Below are 21,189 nucleotides of genomic sequence, written 5' to 3'. Positions count from 1 at the left end.
TCATGTCCCAGACTCCTGCCCATGATCCGAGTCCCGTCAGCGCCCCGGGCCAGTGGCTGCGAGACATGTGCAATTCAGAGACAAGGCAGCCTAGACAGATGGGAGGCACAGGCTCTGAGACCTACACCCAAATCCCTGGAATTTTTATTTCATGGCTGTGGGACCTTGGGCAGTTAACTTAACCTCTGTTGTCTGTACAATAGGGACAATTATACCTCCCTGATAAAGCTGTGATTATTAACTGCCTGCAGTAAGCATTTAATAAACGGTAGTCTTTTTACTGATAATTCCGAATAACACATGATGCATGGTGTCCAGGGATATACCTCCTTCCCTGCACCCTGATGCCGTGCTGGAATTCAGAAAGTTAGCATCTGGAGGAAACGTAACCACACAAAACTGGCTCCCTGGGGGTGCCTATCCCCCAAGCCACCCCTTCCACAGGCTCTGTGCTGCATAAAAAATAAAAAGTGGGGAAGGTCAGTTGCTTTCCAGTAAAGAAATAGGTTGATTATAAAACAGTATGATTCCATTTTTGTTTAAAAATATGTGTGTGTGTGTGTGTGTGTGTGTGTGTGTCTATGCCTCAGCACAGAATGAGGCTAGAAAAACTTGCTCAAATCTACCGAAAGGGGTTATGTCTGGGAGGTGGCATTTAGGGTGATTTTTCTGTTCCCTATCTGTTGGTCTCTGTTTTCAGAGATTTCTGAAGGGAACACATATTATTTGTGTGGCAGAATGAGTGGAGTGGTGAGCAGAGAAGAAAAAAAAGAAAAAAAAAGTAAGATGCCAAGCAGGACATTCCAGGAGAGAGAGGACAGGGCACGGCGTGGAGATGTGCTAAAGATTAAAACCCAGGACAGCCAGGGGCGCCTGGGTGGCTCAGTCGGTTGACTGTCCAGCTCGAGTTCGGTTCAGGTCGTGATCTCAAGGTTGTGGGACTGAGCCCCACGTGGGGCTTTGTGCTGACCTTGGAGCCTCTCTCTGTCTCTGTCTCTCTCTCTCTCTGCCCCTCCCCTGCCCACACTCACTCTCTCTCAAAATAAATACATAAATAAACTTAAAAACAAAAAACAAAAAACCCAGGACAGCCGAATCCGGAGAAAACCATCTGATCTGAAATAGAAAGTGGCAGGTGAGGGGTCCCCATGTCCCATGAAAGGTGCCCAGTGGGCGCCCGGCCGGAGGGCCAGAACGAACAGGCACCTGCCTGGTTGGTTTCCAGCCTCGGATAAGAGGTCTCCCTTGGCTTGGCCTTGCTCCCACACGTCTCCGCCTTTCTCTGACCTTCAGCGTCACAGACAGCATTCTCACACCCACACTTGAACCCAGTTCCCTACTTCAGAAGAGCACAGGGGCTTGATTTTAAACAGCAAGCAAAGCTCTTTACTGGCAAAAAAGGAGAGAGCAGATGTCACGGGCTCCTGGGTCACGGAGTTGCCTGTCCCCTGCGCCTCCCGGGCTCTGGGACTCGACGCGGAACCTCAATAGGGAATACAGACTCCGTCCCAACCTGGGTCCCTTCCAGCCTTCCCCTCCTTCCTGCTTCGAGACTCTTTCTCTATATGCCAGCTTCTCGCACACTTCACCTTCTGCCCTCCCGTGCCTTGGTCATGCTATTCCTCTCCTGGCAGTAACCTCCCTGGTGTTTTGCCTAAAAACACTTAGTCAATTCTTAAGATCCAGCTCAAATGCCACCAACACGCCTCCTCTGCTCCCAGGTCCTGGATGGCTTCCTGCTCCCGGCCCTTCTCTTCCCGCCTCCTTCACCATACTCATCAGCACTGATGGCCCAACCTGTGTTAAAGCCAGCTTTCCACAATTCTGTCTCCCCACTAGCCTGGGAGCTACTCAAAAGCAAGGACAGATCTAATTCCTGTTTGTATCCCTAGCACAACACCGGGCACATCTTTAGGGGCAAGATAAAGTCCCTCACTCATTATTCACTCATTCGATGAATATTTATGAAGCTCCAACTAGACGCCAGGCACTGAGATAGAGCAAGGAACTTGATAGATATGATTTCCACCTTCTTGGAGCTTAACATCTGATTGGAAACGGGAGAGGAAAATGCAACTGAAAAATTAATCAGGTAATTATTTACAGATTAGCAGGAGCGACGGAGGAGGACTGTACGCAGGGCACTGTAGGACGGTGTAACTGGGGGGACCAAGCCGCCTTTGGGGTGAGGCAAGAGATCCCCGGGATGGTGACGCCTGCAGGACGGGATCTACAGGCGGGCGGTGCAGGTGGCCACTGGAGGCAGGCGGAATGGCACTGGGGAGACCCTGCAGGAGAGGAAGACACCAGGCCCCACTGCCCGGCTATTCGCTAGCTCATCTTGCCTTCGCTCTGTATTCATCGGAGCATTCGCACACGAGAGAGGGGCTAGAAGGGGCGGGGGGGCGGGCACGAGCTTGGAGCCCTGAGGCCGGTGACAGGTTGGTGTAGGTGGGTGCTGGGTGAGGGCCAGGTGAGGGGCAGACCAGCAGGGGGAGAGTGGTGTGGGGTGGGCTCGAGACAAGTACAGGAGGGGACCGAGACCTTGACAGGGGTCCTGGGCTCCAGTCCAGGCAGGCGGGGTTGGGGTGGGGGAGGTGCTTATTTGTCACCTGTGTATCTCTGGGACTAGTTCTGAGTGATGAAGGCCCCGCCACATTGGCCACGTGCCCTGATTTCAAATATCCTAAGCTTTGGTTCACACCGAGGCCCAGCACCGCCCCCCTTGCTGGGCCCTGTATTCTCAGTCCCAGAGGCTGGGAGGTGTGGGAGACTGGCAACTCCGTGACCCAGGAGCCCATGACATCTGCTCTCTCTTTTTTTTGGCTAATGAGGAGCTTTGCTTGCTCTCTAAAGCATCTAAATCAAGGGTTAGCTTTGGGCATGCTGCCAGGTCAAGGGAATAAATTCAACTAAAGATCTGGGAAGCCGGTTAAGCGTCTGCCTCTTGATTTCGGCTCAGGGCGTGATCTCGCGGTTCAGTAGTTTGAGCCCCACGTCACGCTCTCTGCTGACAGTGCGGAGCCTGCTTGGGACCCCCTCTCTCCCTCTCTCTCTCTCTCTGCCCCTCCCCTGCTCTCGCTCACTCTCTCTCTCAAAATAAATAAATAAACAAATTTAAATTCAACTAAAGATCTAAGTAAAAACTTTCAAAGAAGTCTAGGTGGGCTTCCTGCCAAGAAGAAGCGGGAAATCCCACCCTAGGGACTCCTGGCGGTTTTGACAAACAGGTCCGGGTGGGGAGAGTAGGGCCCAGGCCCTGGGGGCAGGGGTCACACGGGAGGAGTACAGATCTAGGGACCTTTCTTGCTGATGCTCCAAAAGTCATGGATGAATTGGCAAGTCAGATCCTAAAGAAATCAGCACACCTCAGGATTGTTTCCCGTAAAGTTAAAAGACAACGGGGTTCATGTGACTTTTCACTTAATAACTGATTAATAAATCAGCAAAACTCTTCACCTCCTTCGTACAATAAGGAGATTGTTTGTGGAATTTTCTGTTCTGGAGCTGATTGGTGGAGGAACAGCCCGTGCCCCCTGGAGAGCATTCAGCAGTCCCCAGCCGGCCGCTACCCCTCCTCGGACACCTGTGCTGTCCAAAGCGCAGCAAAAGCAGGACTGAACTGTCCCCCCTAGCCATGAAGCATCCACCTGTCACAGGGCACGGGGAGCTGAACCATCTCGCAGCCCCAGGGAGCACAGACGTGTTCAACCCTCCAGATGGGCGAAGGAGCTTTGCCCGTTTACGTGAGCCATCTGAAAAAAAGCCAGTGTTTCTCAGGGAGGCCCGAAAAACTTATAAGATGCGATCCCTGAAGCCCCAATAGGCTGCCCTCCAGATTTAGGCCGTAAGTAGGTTTTATTATCAAGAAAAAATTGCTGCCTCTGCTCCGCCTGTAGCCCTGCTCTCCAGAAAAATCTGTGGTTGAGCAAGGGCTTGGGGGCATCCTTGCACGTTCAAGGACTGATGTGATCTGTTTTCCACAGGTGGAGTCTGTTTTTTATTCTGCACAGGCAAACAGGCACCCGGCATGTTATTTCTTGCCCTCTGAGGTTAAGGCTGTGGGGCATACGAGAGAAACTGCTGGAAGCTGTTCCACTGCCCTGGAGGAGTCTGCAGTCTTGGGAGAAAGTTGAGCCGCGCACACAGGGGCTCATGAGAGGCCAGAGAAAAGGCAGCTGTGAAGGGTCAGGGCAGGGCTGAAGTGATGGGGTGGGGGCGACCGTGTGGGCACGTGCCTGCCCCCCACCGTCTGTGTATCTGCACCGGGCCGGGGCGCACGCCGTGGCACGGTTTCTGCTCTTTGTTATTTTTAACGAGTCATTTCTAACACTGAAGGATCAGGGGATTTCACGCAAGGGCCAGGCGTCTTGTGTGTCGCCTGTGCTTTCAAGGGCTCACCACTCCCTGAAGCCTTACACTCAGTCTGCTTCCCTCTGTCCGGTTAGCGAGCAGGGCCCCCTAGATGCTGGAATTTGCAACCCGTGGGCATTATATTGAATAACGGCCCCCAAACGTATCTAGGGTCTCATCGCTAGAAACTGTGAGTGGCGATGCCACTGAATTAAGGATCTTGAGATAGGGAGATTCTTATATATAATCACAATAATTATGGAAGACCTTAAATATAATCACAAGTGTCCTTAAAAGAGGGAGACAGAGGGAGATTTGACTACAGAAGACAAGAAGGCAAAGGGACAATAGAAGCGGAGAGTAGATCATGTGGCCGGAAGCCAAGGGATGCCAGCAGCCACCAGAAGACAGAAGAGGCGGGGTGCCTGGGTGGCTCGGCGGGTTAAGCCTCCGACTCTTGATTTCGGCTCGGGTCACAGTCTCACGGTTTGTGAGATCGAGCCCCGCACTGGGCTCTGCGCTGTAAGCACTTGGGATTCTCTCTTTCCCGCTCTCTCTGCCCCTCCCCCATGTGCGCATGCTCTTTTTCTCTCTCTCAAAATAAATAAGTAAACTTAAAAAAAAAAAAAAGGGAAGACAGAAAAGACAAGAAACATTTCTCCCCTGGAATCTCCAGAAGGAAACAGCCGTGTTGATACCTTTGATTTTAGCCCCATGAGACTCATTTTGGGTGTCCAGCCTCCAGGTCTACAGGAGAATAAACTGCTGTTGTTTTAGCCAATAAGGTGGTGGAACGTTTGTTACAGCAGCAACAAGAAGCTAATACACCCTGTCAATTAATGAATCAACAAATGCCTTGAGCGCCCAGAATACAGAGGCAGACCCGCCCGTCCAGAGCTTTATAGGAGAGGACAGCAGAGCGTGATCTGAGCAGGGAGATGGGAGGGTTCCTAGGAACTCTGGGAACACCCCTGCGGAATTTCTACCCCAGGCCTGGAGACTCCAGGGGAGACTCTTCTCCAGCTTCATTTCCAGGGGACACGCATGTATCCATCTTTGTGGGACAGGGGAACGCCACCACGGCTGGGGGAATGCTGAGGCCAGGGGACAGCACGTGGGGACCAGGGGACTCCTTACCTCGCGTGTTGGATGAACTGGGTAGCTTTCTCCGCATATTTCTGCGCGAGACCGCTCAGGTTCACCGGCTGCTCCACGATGTTGAGGTTTTCGTACATAGGAAGGGCCACGTCCGTGTAACAGTCCCTCTCGTGGGTCCTGTGCAGGAACCACAGACAGCATTCATTTCCGTGACTGAAACAGCCGTGGTGTAGAACAAAATGCTTTTATGCGGCAACACATGTAAAGACAAAACACTTAATAACCTGGCCCCAGATGATTTGTCCAGTCTGCCATTTCCTCCAAGGGTAAAGTCAATAAAACACCTTCTCTTCTCTGCCAACAACGTTTATGCTCCTCAGACAGGCCTGGCCACTCCGCAAAGCTCACAAAGGCTTCCGTGAGCTACAGAAATCGTTCCTCCCATTTTGTCGGGAGAGAAACCGAGGTCCAAACAAACTAAATTACTCAAGCAGAGTCCCATAGCCAATGAATAGCCCCCATCCCTGGCTTTCTCCACTGACCTCCCTAAATGATGCCTTCCATCTATGGGGTGCTAATGCTTGGTGCTTTCCTAGGTCGGCCATCGGGACTCTGTGTGACATGACATCTAACAAAAACACAGATGGCCAGGGACAACTTAAAAGTTTCAAACCATGTTAGGAGAATTGGAAGAAGCTTTAGCCATTGGAAAAAGTGGGGGTCAAACCAGTTTTATCTCCTGAAAAAAAAAAAAAAAAAAAAAAAAACCCTCAGCCCTTGGTCTTATAGATGGAGATGAACCTCGCATGCGAATGTCCCAACACATGTGGCTGAATTAGGACCCTGGCCGTGACCGTGGCAAATCACCTAAGCTTTTTTTATTTTTAAAGCAAGATTCTTTTTTTTTTTTTAATGTTTATTTATTTATGAGAGAGATAGAGAGACACAGGTGCAAGCAGGGGAGGGGCAGAGAGAGAGGGAGACGCAGAATCCGACGCAGGCTCCAGGCTCTGAGCCATCAGCACGGAGCCCGACGTGGGGCTCCAACTCACGAACCAGGAGATCACGACCTGAGCCGAAGTCAGATGCTGAACTAACTGAGCCACCCAGGCGCCTGTCGATTCTTTTTTATTTTTTTTAAGTTGATTTATTTATTTATTTATTTTGAGAAAGAGACAGAGAGGGAGCAGGGGAGGGGCAGAGAGAGAGGGAGAGACAGAAAATCCCAAGCAGGCTCCGCCCTGTCAGTGCAGAGCCAGACGAGGGGCTCAAACTCATGAACTGGGAGATCATGACCTGAGCCGAAATCAAGAGTCGGACGCTTAGTTGACTAAGCCCCAGGCGCCTCCACCTAAGCTCTCAGAGCCCGACTCCTCACCTGCAGCGCGCCCCTACCCTCTGAAAGGGCCAAACAAGACAACAAATGGTTAGCACTTTGCACGTTGTGCGGCATACTAGCAACTCCATAAACACCGAGGCCCTCTACCCTGGCCGCCACGGGACCAGGAGAGAAGCCGAGAAACGTGGAGAGAGAAAGGGTACTGAGAGCCATCTCCGGGAGGAACTCTGTCCCCGTGGTGCAGATAAGCATCGGAAAGAGACGAAAGTCCCTCATCACACTTTGATGCAAACCCCGCCCCCCCTTACAAAAGCTTGGGGGACAAGGTGAGACTGGGGTCAATAATCGTCAAGGGCCACAGTCTGTGAAAAAGAGGAAAAGGTTATGACTCTACTGGGCATCCTCATGCTAACCCCATCGTTGGTGTCACGTGTTTTAGGTTTTTATGACCTTGTGGCAACTCTACCATCAGCTAAAATATCTCCCTTCCCCCCCGCCCCCGTCTCCCACTAAGCCACCCCCCCCTTTTCTTTTCTATTCGATTTAACATGGATTTAAAGGGGCCTGGCTGACATGTCATACCAAGTGTGACCACAGATGTGCCCCCCAAGCCGCAGCTGGTAAGGAGGGCAGCGACGAGACGTATCACACTTCACTTCTCCCCCTGCGACGTGCACACGAAGCCACCTGGCGTCTTGTGAAAAGGGAGGCCTGGGATGGAGGGGTGGGCGTCTGAAATTCTGCTTTTCTAACAGGCACCCGGATGACAGCCACGCTGCTGGGCCAGCGACCACCCTTCGTGCAGCAAGTTGGCTCTAGACTCAGAGGGACCCAGATGGGGAACCCGTGTCTCTACCTCTTACAGCTCCAGGGTGGCCTGGGCAAGCGGGCCCTTCCCTGTACCTTCATGGGTTTCCTTACTTGCAAGGTCAGGATAAATACCCACCGCATGCAGTGGTCCCACGGCTTCCTGAGCCCGTGACAATTTCTCAATAAACGGCCATTATTATGTTAACTACTGTGTTATTCATGAGCCAGCTAAGGCTTCCCTTCCCTGCCCCCTCCTGAGGGACTACACCCTTAGGACTTCACCTTGCTCTGGAGCCCACTCTCTGTTCTTTGGATCGGATTACCTTGACGGTCCGTCCCCGTCCCCCCGTGGACACGCTGGACAAGGAGGGTGGTTGTAGCCCGGGGTATCGGTGCAGCCCATGTCGTGGCTGTATGGGATTCCAAAGTAGTAATCAAAACCTGGAAGAGAAGCAATCGGTGAGCACCCCCACTTGGCTTCTGTGCTGTGAGCCTGCATTCTTACACCCAGGACAAAAATTTAATTTTCCATGATTTAATACTGCAGTGCTGTGGAGTATATAATTAAAAGAGGATTTGATTAATATCCCTTTGTAGTATGCAAAGAAAACTCTTTGCTGGGTTCTGGCTGTGAGACTAGATTTGCAAAACATCTTGGGATTAGAGTTAACCCAGAGTGGGAGGAAGTGGAGAGAATTATTGAACGCCTACCATCCCGGTGCAGTTATGAACACACTCAGTAAGCATTTGATGAAAATCAAGAACATGCATGGTACTTCAAGGAAGAAAAGAGACTGCCCTCAAGAGACTGAAGGGGAAGCAAGATATATAGATGAAACTGTAAGAGGCTGGGATGCGGGGAATGGGGAACAAGGACAGGGCACCAGGGAAGAGATACAAGAAGCAGGAGGTGATATGAGTAAACCTGGAGATGGGAAACAAGGCACCTCAGAATGCCCAAGTCGGCAGGCCTTTCCAGACTATCTGGTCCAGGGGCACAAGTATACGGCAGGTGCTCTCGCTTCTCAGTCCCAATGGGAGACGCCACGCATCCAAGATGGCACCACTTCCTGCTGAGCAAGATCCACTCTCAGTATCCCTCATCACAGGAACCCCAGAAATACGCACTCAAGGGGTCGACACCCTGATCTGGGTCAACCTCCTCACTTGTCAAGGCGGAAGAAAGACCAAGTGGGAAAAGTAAGTTCTGCACTAATTTTTAGTCAGTGGAAGAGCCAGGTCCACACTTCCTTCACCTGCCGTTCTTAACAAGCACATGTAGAAGATGCCACGGCAGCCCAACTGGAAAATGGGGCACAAGGGAAGAGGGGGGGAGGAAGGAGCACCGGAGAGGCGGAGGGAGTTGGAGAGGGTGCTCTCCCAGCGGGAGCCCGAGGCTGAAGGCTGGTTGCAGGCTGGTTCTCTGAAAGCCATTCTCCAAACGCAAAGATCTTCAGACACACATGCTCCCCCATGTCTAGGAGGGAACATTGCATGGAAATAGAGGGAGACATTGGGACGGAGGAGGGGAGAAGTCTACAAAATAGAGAACCGTGTTCAAGGAGAAAGCCATCCATTTGTTTCTCCAATAGCAGGGTAGCAGAGAAGCGCATGCCAAGTAGCGACAGGGGAGAAGCCGCGGAAGTTGACGTAATGATCAACCGCCTTGAAGAGAAAGTCCGAGGAGGACTCCCATATGAAATGGAAGAGGGAGGTCAGGGGGAGAGCAGAGGCAAAAACCACAACTTTGGAAAGCCATCGAAAATTCGGTGACTTGGACATTCAGAGAGCTTATCCGTCAGCGCACTGACTTTCAGATCGTTGGCTCGGGCAGGCAGCTCGATCTTGGCCTATTCTCCAAGGCCCCGAGCGTCGGAAATCTGAGGCGGTGAACGGCTGCAGGAAGAAGGCAGGAGAGAGCATCTCCCGTTTGGGTGGATGATCTGCTTCTGTGAACCCTCGGGACAATTTGTACTTGCTATGACACTGGACATGTCTGGACCTCACGGGGCCAAATGTTCCCTGAGACGTGGCCACGGATGGGCTCACGATGGGAAGACCAGAAAGGGCAAACAGACACCAAAGAGGGGGGTGTCCAGGAAAGATGCCACGTGAGAAGGGCATGACACCAAGGGGAGCCCTGGGTCCCCCAAATGCACCTAAGTGACCCTGTGAATAGAGATGTCCTAACTCGGGAGAGGTGTACCCCAGGCGCAGGATGGCTTAAATGTTAATGGAACCCTTTTACACCAAGATCTTTACTTCCTGTTTCCCAGGTAACAAATTCCCCAAAGAATTCTTACCGCGGAAGTTGGGGTGGTAAGATCCATGGTGCCCGAGATGCCATTTGCCTGTAGGAAAGCAAGAGAGAGACTTTCAGACGAATCCCCATGGGGGCTCCCAGCGCCTCTGGGGAGCTGATCACATACTCAGTTCCCCATCAGTGCTGTCCTTTCCTGAGGACGAGCAAAGAGAGGCTGTAAATGCTGTGTGAGAGCCAAGCCTTGCTCTCTGGGACTGGGAGGGAGCCAGGATGAGTCAGGTTCTACCCAGGAAAGCACAGAGTGAAAAGGAAGACAAGCCTTTCCCAAGGGCCCAGAGAAGCCAGCAGGCTGAGCTCCTGCTCCTCTAAGAGCATTCAGTGCCCACAGCGACCCCATGTAGCCCACTGCACCTGCTCTACCCTCCTGCGCTGGGGCCCCTGCCGAAGCTCGGAGGACAGGTGCGCGCTCCGGATAGACTTGGAGATGCCTGGTTCCCCCCTGGTTTCATCATGCTCTCTGACCAACATCAGCAGCCCGCGGAGCCTGCACAGGGACCACCTCCCCACCCCCCACCCTGGCCTGCTGCTGCCCCAGTGAAGAGACCCTCACCTGGACAGCAAAGGAGGAAGTTAAAATTCACGGCTGCGCCTCGCTCTGTAAATGCGTTTCTTTGCGGAGAATGACTGGGTGATGTGCGGCAAAAACTCTGACCACGTTTGAGCTTTCTGACCTGCTAATTCCGCTTTGAGAAGCAGGGATCCCAGGGAAACCAGCCACGAGGCAAGGGGCAGAGAACGCGGTACACAGATCTTAACAGCGGCAGCACTGAATGATGCCCAAGGGAAAGAAAGAAACAGGCAACCGCAGGACTGTGGCTGAAGCAAGTTACTTTGCAAGGCCTCGATGAAATACTACCAAACTCTCTTTCAGAGACAAATGCATGTAGCAAAAGGTAATAACCAGGGAATCTAGGTAAAGGGTACAGGGGTGTCTATCATTCCCTTTTTGCAACTGCTCTGTGGGTTTGAAAAAAAAAATGTAACATAGAGGGGAAATGGGTTAAGCACTCATGTGGAAGGCTTGGATTAAGCATCACGTGGAAATCCAAAATTATATTAAAATGTTTAAGGGGCGCCTGGGTGGCGCAGTCGGTTAAGCGTCCGACTTCAGCTCAGGTCACGATCTCGCGATCCGTGAGTTCGAGCCCCACGTCGGGCTCTGGGCTGATGGCTCAGAGCCTGGAGCCTGCTTCCGATTCTGTGTCTCCCTCTCTCTCTGCCCCTCCCCCATTCATGCTCTGTCTCTCTCTGTCTCAAAAATAAATAAATGTTAAAAAAAAAATTAAAATGTTTAAGCTGTTTCTAAGATTATTAAAATTCTAATAAATAGGTAAAATTGTATTACACAGAGATATAAAACAAGGGGCCCCTGGGTAGCTCAGTCGGTTAAGAGTCCGACTTCAGTTCAGGTCATGATGTTGTAGTTCGTGGGTTCAAGCCCCGCATTGGGCTCACAATGAGGAGCCTGCTTGGTACTCTCTCTCTCTCCCTCTCTCTCTCAAAATAAATAAATACAACTTTAAAAAATGTCAAAAGAAGAAATATAAGATATGAGGAAGGGGTTAAAAGGAGGACCTAGTGGTATGTATACAAGACCCTAAACCAAGGTTAGAAGCAAAGTGTGGGTGGTGCCCACGGTCTTGAGATCGCTTCGGTGGGTGTTTTGTTTTTCCCACAAGCATGCTTACAGGGAACTCATAATCACAACACAACGTGGCCGAATATCCAGTCTCTAAGATGCAAAAGGTAGACCGGATGGGGAAGGGAGAGTTAATGTGCAATCAGTGGCTCACTGGGAGTTCAAGGGCATGAAGAGGGAAGGGCAAGCCACAGCAAACCCAGCTCAGGTAGAGCCCAGCCGAGTCCCAGGGGCCAAACCCTTCCAGGCTGTGACCACGACAGGGATGCCTGTGATGGGGCCAATAAGGATACTCAGCCCCTCGTGGGAGCTTCAGGGTAATTATACCTCCCGGGTAAGGGCAGGAAGGGATGGAAAAGGAGAGATCTTAGTTTGTAGCTCCTCCCCCTGGGGCTCGCCTGCCTGGGCCAATGAATGCCAGGCTCCAGTCTGACCTTCTGTAAAAGTATGTGGGGCTCCTCGATCTAGAGGAGAAGGTGGGGCCGACACCAGAAACCGGAGCCTCCTACAGGTTAACACGGGCGCTCCAGGCACCAAGAACACCCCCACAGGGACCCTCGCCGCCATCCTGTTTGTTGGAAACCCTCCCTTGCCACGTCGTGTAAGAAGGGAGGCAGGAATCCCAGTGGACCCAGCTCTTGGAAAGTCAGAACAACAAGCACAGGCAGCCTAAGGGTGCTGTTGGGACTGCTGCGTTGCCTTGGCCTCTGGAGGGAAGGCCAGCGGTGGAGCAAAGCATCGGAGCGAGGCTGGGCAGAGACACCTGTCTAGATCCTCCCGCCACAGGGTGGGCGACACTGAACAGGTCTCTCCACCCGTCTGAAAGTCAACCTTCTAACATACATCCTGGGGGAAATTATCATCTCACAAGGGATCTCCCTACCCTGATGCAAAGAAAAACTTAGCTCACTACCTGGCGTGTAGCACATGTTGAGTAAGAGGTGCCTCTAGAAATTTAAGAAGAAAGGAAGCCACTGGACGGCGTGGCAGATGCTGCTGTTTGCCTACCTTACACCCATGCCCCCCCTTGTCCTGCTAACAGAACTTCGGTTTTGTTCAGGGGATCGGAGACCCGTGCCCAAATCCAAGTCGATCACTGTAATCCTAACCCCAGTTTTCCCAGCCTTCCCTGCGGCAAGGTGTGGCCATAGAAATCCACCGAGAAGATTTAAGTGCCTTTCTGCCCGGAGGGACGGGGGAGTGTCTGAGAACAGATTTGCTCTCTCAGGAGAAGTGAATATCGGAGGCCACGGGAGGCTGGCACCTCCTCCCGTCTGTTTCTCCTTCCTTGAGGCCAAATTATGGTGAATGGTACTGAGCAGCTCTGTTGCAACCAAGAGGCAACAAGCGGCAGGACAAAAAGAGCAGAAAAAACAGAAAATGGTTTCCTTGAGCCGCCCAGCCAATGAAAGCAATCACTCACCTCTAAGCTTGTTACAATGGGAGGAAAACCACTCCATTGATGGTTTTAGTTCCCTGTTAGGTCTCTTCAGTTACTTATAGCTGAGAGCCTTCCTAACATTGACAGCAGGAAATCAAAAAGCAGACAGGAACAGAAGAGGGTGGTGGCACGTTGGGGCTACCCGAACACAAAGCGGGCACCCCATAAGTGCTATGGGAGGTGGGGGTCCCGGCTGCGGAGCTCCAGGGTTACCTATCATCCCAGTGACATAGCCAGCTTGCCGCAGCACCTCAGCCAAGGTGGTCTCATTGAGCGGAAGACCCCCCACGGAAGTGACCGCAAAGTTGTGCGTGACTCCATTGCGAAGGCCGAGCCGTCCGGTGAGCAGGGAGGCCCTGGAGGGGGAGCAGGTGGAGGCAGCTGCATGGAAATCCACAAACCTGCACAGAAAGAAAGGTGATGGGGTCCCTCTATCCCCAGAAAGCCAAACCGAGAGAAACTCAATTCCCACCCAGTCCCCAGGATCCCAGGGCTGGGAAAAGCTCCAAGACCAGCTGAGGAAAATGAAGCTCAGAAGGGTCGTGCAACTAATTCAAGGTCACACAGCTAATTCCAATTGTCTTCATCCAGAACATTTAGTGGATCCTGTTGATCCTGTTCATCCCACACTTTGCATTCATCCAGTCACTAAAATTTGTATCTCTAAAATCAATACCCGTGGACATTCCAAGGTGCTCCAAAACTTTGTGTTTTGCAACACGCACATCCCTAGCTGAGGTTGAAGAAGGCGGCCTCCTTGGTTTGGCTCTCGTACTGCAAGCGAGTGCCTTCCTTTCCACCGTCCATTGAGTGCTACAGTTTTGGCATTTCTGTGCTTTCTGTTGGTGATTTTGCTGTGTCAAATGGTCCCCAAGAGTAAGACTGAAGGTCTGCCTACCGCTCCCAAGTGCAAAAGGCTGTGATGTGCCCCATGGAGCAAATACAAGTGTTAGAACAAGCTTCATTCAGGAACGAGTTACGGTGCGGTCTGCCATGAGTTCCGTGTTAACGAAAAACCACAGTACACAAGACGTCTTTAAACAGAAACACACAAGGACAAAACAAGGTTCTGTAGTGATCTGTTGGCAAAAATGTAACCAGAGGCTCACAGGAGTCTAACTCTGCAGATCCCCTAGAAGCAATGGTTCAGTATTCCGCGATCCAGCGTTCACGGTGACTTTATAGAGTAACTATTGCCAATGACAAGAATCGGCTGTATCTACTACACATTACTGGATGCCCAGCCTTTTTTTTTTAGACACTGTGGAGAAATATAAAAGAAGTCTAGCCATTTTCTTGCCCTCAAGGAACGTGATTACACTTAATGTCACAACTGGCCACGTGGGTCTCCCGATGGGATTATGTGAAGTTGATATCATCAAGGATTCTTATCAAGAGCATTGAACCTGAATCTCATCATGCCTCTGGACCTAATTTCCAGGTTACAGGAAATACAGCTGACAGAACAGATTAACTGACACCACAAGGAAATAATCTTAACAAACCATCTGACAACATTCTATGACATTCCACCACAACCGGTGTAGTTCTTCAAAAAGTCAATAGCCGAGCAAAGAGTGGCATAGTGGGGGATATTCTACACTAAAGGACACTAAAGAGACAACCCAAATGTAATACGTGACCCTTGGCTGGATTCCAGTTCAAACGTGCCAAGAGCACATTTGGGGGCTAATTAGAGAAACTTGATAGGAGCTGCCTGTAAGATGCCATGGGGGGGGGGGGTGCTGGATTACAGCCACGTAGAGGAATGTTTTTGTTCTGTTCTTTTTTTTCTCCCGGTTGTATTGGCATATAACATTGTATTCACTGAAGGCGTACGACAGAACGATTTGACGCATGTATTTACTGGGAAACGATACCCACAATAAGTTTGGTGAACAGACCTCACTTCACACATAGCTACCCTTTGTGTGTGTGTGTGTGATGAGAATTTTTAAGATCTGCTCTCTTATCAACTTTCAAACGCACAAGACGGTGTTGTTAATTATAGTCACCATGCTGTGAGTTCTGTGCCTTAGAGCTTACTTATCTCATGACTGGAAGTTTGCACCTTTGGACCCCTTCACCCATTTCCCCCACCCCTACCCCTGGCAACCACCACTCTGTTCTCTGCATCTAGAACTTCTTCTTTTTTTTTTTTTTTTTTAGATTCCACATATAAGTGAGATCATATAATATTTGTATGATATCTACATGGCATGATGTCTACAAGGTCAACCCACGTTGTCAAAATGGCAGATTTCCTTCTTTCACACCTAAATAATCTTCCATTGTCTATTACATAATAAAAAAAAATAGACATTTTTGTTACATTTAGAATATATTTTTACTACGTTCAGAAAGATTTTAGGGGCCCACTTGGTTAAGCTCAGTTGGTTAAGGATCAGACTCTTGATTTTGGCTCCCGTCATAATCTCACAGTTCATGAGATCAAACCCCACGTCGGGGCTCTGTGCTGACAGTGAGGGGCCTGCTTGGTATTCTTTCTCTCTCCCTATGTCTCTGCCCCTCCCTGACTCACATAAGCACGCATGCACGCGTGCATATTCTCTCTCAAAATAAATAAACTTAAAAAAAAAAAAGAAAGTTTTTGTTACATTAAGAATGCTGGTAAAAAAAAAAATTAAAAAAAAAAAAAAGAAAAGAAAAGAAAAAAGGGGCGCCTGGGTGGCGCAGTCGGTTAAGCGTCCGACTTCAGCCAGGTCACGATCTCGCGGTCTGTGAGTTCGAGCCCCGCGTCGGGCTCTGGGCTGATGGCTCAGAGCCTGGAGCCTGTTTCTGATTCTGTGTCTCCCTCTCTCTCTGCCCCTCCCCCGTTCATGCTCTGTCTCTCTCTGTCCCAAAAATAAATAAACGTTGAAAAAAAAATTAAAAAAAAAAAAAGAATGCTGGTATTCTTTTTTTTTGAGAGAGAGAGAGAGAGACAGACAGAGCGTGAGTGGGGGAGGGGCAGAGAGAGAGGCAGACACAGAATCCGAAGCAGGCTCCAAGCTCTGAGCCATCAGCACAGAGCCCCACGTGGGGCTCGAACTCATGGACCATGAGATCCTGACCTGGACCAAAGTCAGACGCTTAACCGACTGAGCCACCCAGGTGCCCCAAGAATGTTTTTATTCTTGAGAGATGTATGCTATAGTGTTTATAATAAAAGAACATAATATCTACACCCTTAGAATGACTCAAAAAAAAAACCCCACCTTCTTTATAGACAGAGCGAGTACAAATAAAAATGGCAAAATGCTAATAACAATTGAGTATACTGTCCTTTTCATTTTCCTTTATATTGGAGATTTTTAATATTAAGACTTAATATTTAATATTAAAAGTTTCAAAAGGATGACAATCTGCAGTCTAGAATGAGCAGAGCTGTGACAGGATGGGTGGCCAGGCTGGCCGGGAGGGCAGGGAGGACAGGTGGCTTAAAGGTCAGGTAAGCACCTCAGAACCATGTGCATCCAGGCTGCTGGGAGCCCGGCGGGCGAGCTCAGCCATGCCGGGCAGAGCGAAGCCCAAGGTCCTGGGGTGGATAAGGGACTGGCCCACAGGCGCCAGGTCAGCAGAGCAAAGCCAAGCTCAGCGCCTCTCTCCTCCTCTCCACATATGACCCATCCTCACCTAGGGGCCGGTGGGAGGGGGGTGGGGGGCCTTTAAAAGTGCTCCTCTGACCACTGCTTAATACTCTAAAACGATTGCCTGGTGCGCCCTGAAAGCCCGCTCCCTCGCAGTCCGCCTTTCAGGCCTCTCCTTCCCTGCCTCCCTCAGGCGCCAGCACAGGGGGCTTCTGGGTCTTTTTTAGGATCTGCAGATTGCCAGCTCCTTCCCAAGGTCGGCCTGCACCTGGCACGCTCACCCAGACCTTTGCATGGCCCATCCTCCCCGTTCAGTTTTCCCGCAAGGGGGCCTCCGCTGCCCTCTCATCAGGCACCCTGAGTGCATAGTTGGTAACACTGATCCCAACCCGAATTACCTGGTTTATTTTTATGTCCTTTCTTTCTGGGCCAACTTCCCTCCATGCAAGCTCCCTGGGAGGAAGGCTTTGCCTGTCGCTCACCGCTTATCTCGGGCTCCTAAAACTGGGCTCTACAAATACAGGGTGGAGGGCCTTTTGGGATGAGCACTGGGTGTTGTATGGAAACCAATTTGACAATAAATTTCATATATTGAAAAACAAACAAACAAACACAGGGTGGAGGGGAGGAGGGAGGATGGGGAGGGGGGAGGAGAGGGGAAGAGAAGAGTCTTTCCTTCCCAACAACTTCACTGAAAATGTAACCCAACCTCGGGGCCCCTGGGTGGCTCAGTCGGTTGAGCACCGACTTCGGCTCAGGTCATGATCTCACGGCCCATGAGTTCGAGCCCCGCGTCGGGCTCTGGGCTACAGCTCGGAGCCTGGAGCCCGCTCCCGATTCTGTGTCTCCTTCTCTCTCTGCCCCTCTCCCACTCAGGCTGTTTCTCTCTCAAAAATGAATATATGTTAAAAAAAATTTTTTTTTAATAGAAAATGTAACCAAACCTCAAAATAACCATTACTGGGAAGTGGGCGGTGGGGTGGGATGTCACCAAAAGTGGCACCTTCCCAACAGTTTTAAAGATAACATGCTGACGTGGAGTTTGGTCATCGAAGTGTCACGAAGAGATGTGACATCGGGGACCCACGTGAAAGCAGGGGATGAGGTCACAGAGAGCAGTCACGTTTAAACACTCCTCCCCCACACTCCAGAGTCTGGGTCACCACCTGCCACCTGCACTATAGCCTCAGGTCTCCGCCATAACCCCAGACCTGGACGGCGGTGGTCCCAAACCCAGTGACAGCCGCTCTAGACCAGGACCGGCCATTTGCCCAGGCAGTCCTCCTGCCCGGGGCAGTACTTGCTCAGGGGCTTAGACCAGCCTGGAGACAGTTCCTTGTTTTCTGTGCCCCCGCAGAGGCCAGCTTGGGTCAAGAAAATGGGGAAATGCGTACAAATCCCTGCCTCTCACTCAGATCCAGCAATTCGGTCAGAAGACTTGGGACAGAGAGGCTTAAAACAGTGTTTAAAAGGGACTCCACCTGGGGCGCCTGGGTGGCTCAGTCGGTTTAGTGGCTAAGACCCATGACTTCAGGTCATGATCTCAAGGTTTGTGCATTTGAGCCCGCATCAGGCTCTCTGCTATCGACGCGGAGCCTGCTTGGATCCTCTGTCCCCCTCTCTCTCTGCCCCTCCCTGCTTGCGTGCCCTGTCTCTTAAAAATAAATAAAACATTTAAAAATAAATAAATAAAGGGACTCCACCTGCAGCCTCTCTCCCCCCTACAAGGACCAACTGTACTAAAGAGAAAGCCCTTACAAGTCTATAATGTTTTCACGTCCCTCGTCCCTCAGAGACGCCCTCCGGAGCGACCCCCCAGCCTGGGTACAGCCAGCAGGGCCCTGAACACCCTGCCCTTCGCCATGACCTTGGCATTTGCAGAGGTGCTGGCACTAAAGAGCAGTGAGGTCTGCAACCCCCCCAGCAACACGGTGGTTTCCTCTTTTCTTGTTTCTTTCCTTTTTTCTCCGTCTTTTAAAAAAATGTTACACTCAAGCCTAGGGGCGTCTGGTGGTTCCCTAGGTTAAGTGTCTGACTCTTAGTTTGGGCTCAGGTCGGGATCTCACAGTTCATGGGATCAAGCCCTGAGTCAGCCTCTCTGCTGTCAGCGTGGAGTCGGCTTTGGATCCTCTAGTCTCCCTCCTCTGCCCCTCCTCTGCTTGTTCTCTCTCTCTTTCTCAAAAATAAATAAACATCGGAGTGCCTGGCTGGCTCGGTGGGTTAAGCGTCCAACTTCAGCTCAGGTCATGATCCCTTGGTTTGTGAGTTTGAGCGCCGCATCGGGCTCTGTGCTGACAGCTCGGAGCCTGGAGCCCGCTTCGGATTCTGTGTCTCCCTCTCTCTCTGCCCCTCCCCTGCTCATGCTCTGTCTCTCTCTGTCTCAAAAATAAATAAAACATTAAAAAAAAAATTTTTTTAAAGGTACTAATTGTCACTGAATTGTTCGCTTTAAAATGGTTCATTTTAGGTCATGTGAATTTCACTTCAATAAAAACAAAACAAAACAAAACCCAAATCTTACAGACTAAGAGGAAAACGCCTGAAGAGAATGTCTCAGGTAGGAGAAAAGGCCTGTTAAGCTGGGTGTCAGATCTGTAGTTCTTTTTTTTTTTTTTTTAATTTTTTTTTTTCAACGTTTATTTATTTTTGGGACAGAGAGAGACAGAGCATGAACGGGGGAGGGGCAGAGAGAGAGGGAGACACAGAATCGGAAACAGGCTCCAGGCTCCGAGCCATCAGCCCAGAGCCCGATGCGGGGCTCGAACTCCCGGACCGCGAGATCGTGACCTGGCTGAAGTCGGACGCTTAACCGACTGCGCCACCCAGGCGCCCCAAGATCTGTAGTTCTTCGGATGAGAAAATACTCATTTTACGTTTTATTTATTTTTGAGAGAGAGAAAAAGAGAGAGAGAGAGAAAGTGGGGGAGGGGCACAGAGAGAGGGAGCCACTGAATCCGAAGCAGGCTCTAGGCTCCGAGCCGTCAGCACAGAGCCCGATGGGGGCTCGAACCCACGAACCGCGAGATCACGACCTGAGCCGAAGTCGGACGCTTAACCGACTGGGCCACCCAGGCTCCCGGAGAAAATACTCATTCAAAACCAAGGTGGTGATCTATCATTTCTTTCCTTTTATTCCCAAGATACCGGCAAGCAGCAAGCCGGGGCAGCTCTGATAGGTGCGAAGGAAGCAAAGGTACCGTCTCTGTCCTCGATGACCTTACAGTTTACTTTCTGAACAAAAGCCTTACGAGGTCATTTCTACTTCACTAGGGATGGTCATAAGCACGTACTTAGCGCTAACTGTGGACATGGCCCTTTACGTGTGTTAACTTGTCTAACACAGCAGCCTGTAGGATGTGTATTGTAAGGACTCCCGTTACAGATGGGGAAACTGAGGCAGTGGGACACGGGAGAGACACAGCGTGTCCCCAGGCACTCTGCTCCACCCCTGCCCTCAGCCTTAGACCACGAAGCCAGGTATCCAAGGGCGGTCTTCCAACTCACGCCCGTCCAACTCCAAATCCCATGCGTGTGCCATTTAACCGCACTGTCCCCGCTAGGAACTCCAGAGCTTGCCCGCAAAGCCAAAGGGAAGGGGCCGGGAGACACCCACTCCACAGTGGGCGGAGGAGACGGAGTGAGCTTTTTATGCAGAAAGGAAACGTGCCCGGTCCCCCCAGGCCCAGGGTGAGGGAGGCGGCACGGGGTGTTGGCACAAGAAGAGGCTTTGAGGCTTCATCATCCGAAGACTGGCATGGCTCACGGAGGCATGTGCACACAGGCATACCCGTGTCGAAACGCAGCTGAGAGAATTGCTAACGGGGCCTCAGAGGAGCTTCTGGAGAAAAGATGACAAAACCCTGATGTGATCGATCGATTCGGGTTTGGCCCGGGAGTTTCCAGTCCTGATAACCTTCCAGAGAAACACCAGGCACCTGAACGTCTGGTCTCACCCGAGTCCTGCCTGGAAACGGGAGGCCACGTGCGACAGCCATGGTTCCAGGAACCGGTGCTTCTGGAAAGAACAGTTCTCCACTGGGTTTCCCCCGCTCCAGACACCCTTGGCCCACACCAGCTGGTTCCCACAGCCTCCGCCCCACAGAGTTCACCCAGGAGATGGGGTAATTCCCTAACGCCGTGTTTCAAGGCAACAAGTGGCACAGAAGGGACATCACGAGGGAGCCGTGAGAGCCCGAAGAGGTGCAGGCCCAGCCCTGCAGCTGCTCTGGGGAGCAGGTTGCGGGCTGCCTTCATCCGACAGAAACGAGGGCACGGAAGGTCTGTGCCCCAACACGCACGGCCAGCTCCACGGCGAGGCGGCTGTCTGTCTCGGGGAGCCCAGGAGGAAGCATGTGGAACTCCCCTGTGTGCGCATCTCTGGGACTCCTCCGAAGCATCCCCACCTGCCAGACGTCCTGGGGCCACAAAGGTCCTGGGTGTTGGGGGGGCAGCCGGTAACCCCCACTCTTAGAATCCCAAACCAGGTTGCACCTCGCAGATCACGCTTTTGCTCCCAAGACAAACGATCATCTCTACCCAGCCTATCCTGCCCTCCTCCCCGAGATGGAAGGTGCAGGACGCTCCCCGATCACCGTC

The 21,189-nt window shown here is 51.4% G+C and overlaps 1 protein-coding gene across 2 annotated transcripts in view; it reads right to left on the bottom strand.

Annotated features, from left to right (window-relative positions):
- The window catches only part of ARSG (arylsulfatase G), a 69,617-nt gene that overhangs the window by 32,881 nt on the left and 15,547 nt on the right, over window positions 1-21,189 (bottom strand). Inside the window, exons 2-5 of one of the 2 annotated variants that reach the window (XM_043585095.1) lie at window positions 13,217-13,404; window positions 9,904-9,951; window positions 7,924-8,041; window positions 5,491-5,664 (exon numbers count right to left, since the gene is read on the bottom strand). In XM_043585095.1, coding sequence (XP_043441030.1) covers window positions 5,491-5,664; window positions 7,924-8,041; window positions 9,904-9,951; window positions 13,217-13,404 — 528 coding nt within the window. The remainder of the gene's footprint in view (window positions 1-5,490; window positions 5,665-7,923; window positions 8,042-9,903; window positions 9,952-13,216; window positions 13,405-21,189) is intronic. The other variant, XM_043585096.1, reaches the window with a different exon arrangement.

Source organism: Prionailurus bengalensis, chromosome E1 (assembly GCF_016509475.1).
Source record: "Prionailurus bengalensis isolate Pbe53 chromosome E1, Fcat_Pben_1.1_paternal_pri, whole genome shotgun sequence".
Taxonomy (NCBI): Eukaryota; Metazoa; Chordata; class Mammalia; order Carnivora; family Felidae; genus Prionailurus; species Prionailurus bengalensis.
Note: the sequence above shows the minus strand (reverse complement) of the source record. Positions and strands in the feature narration are given on the sequence as shown.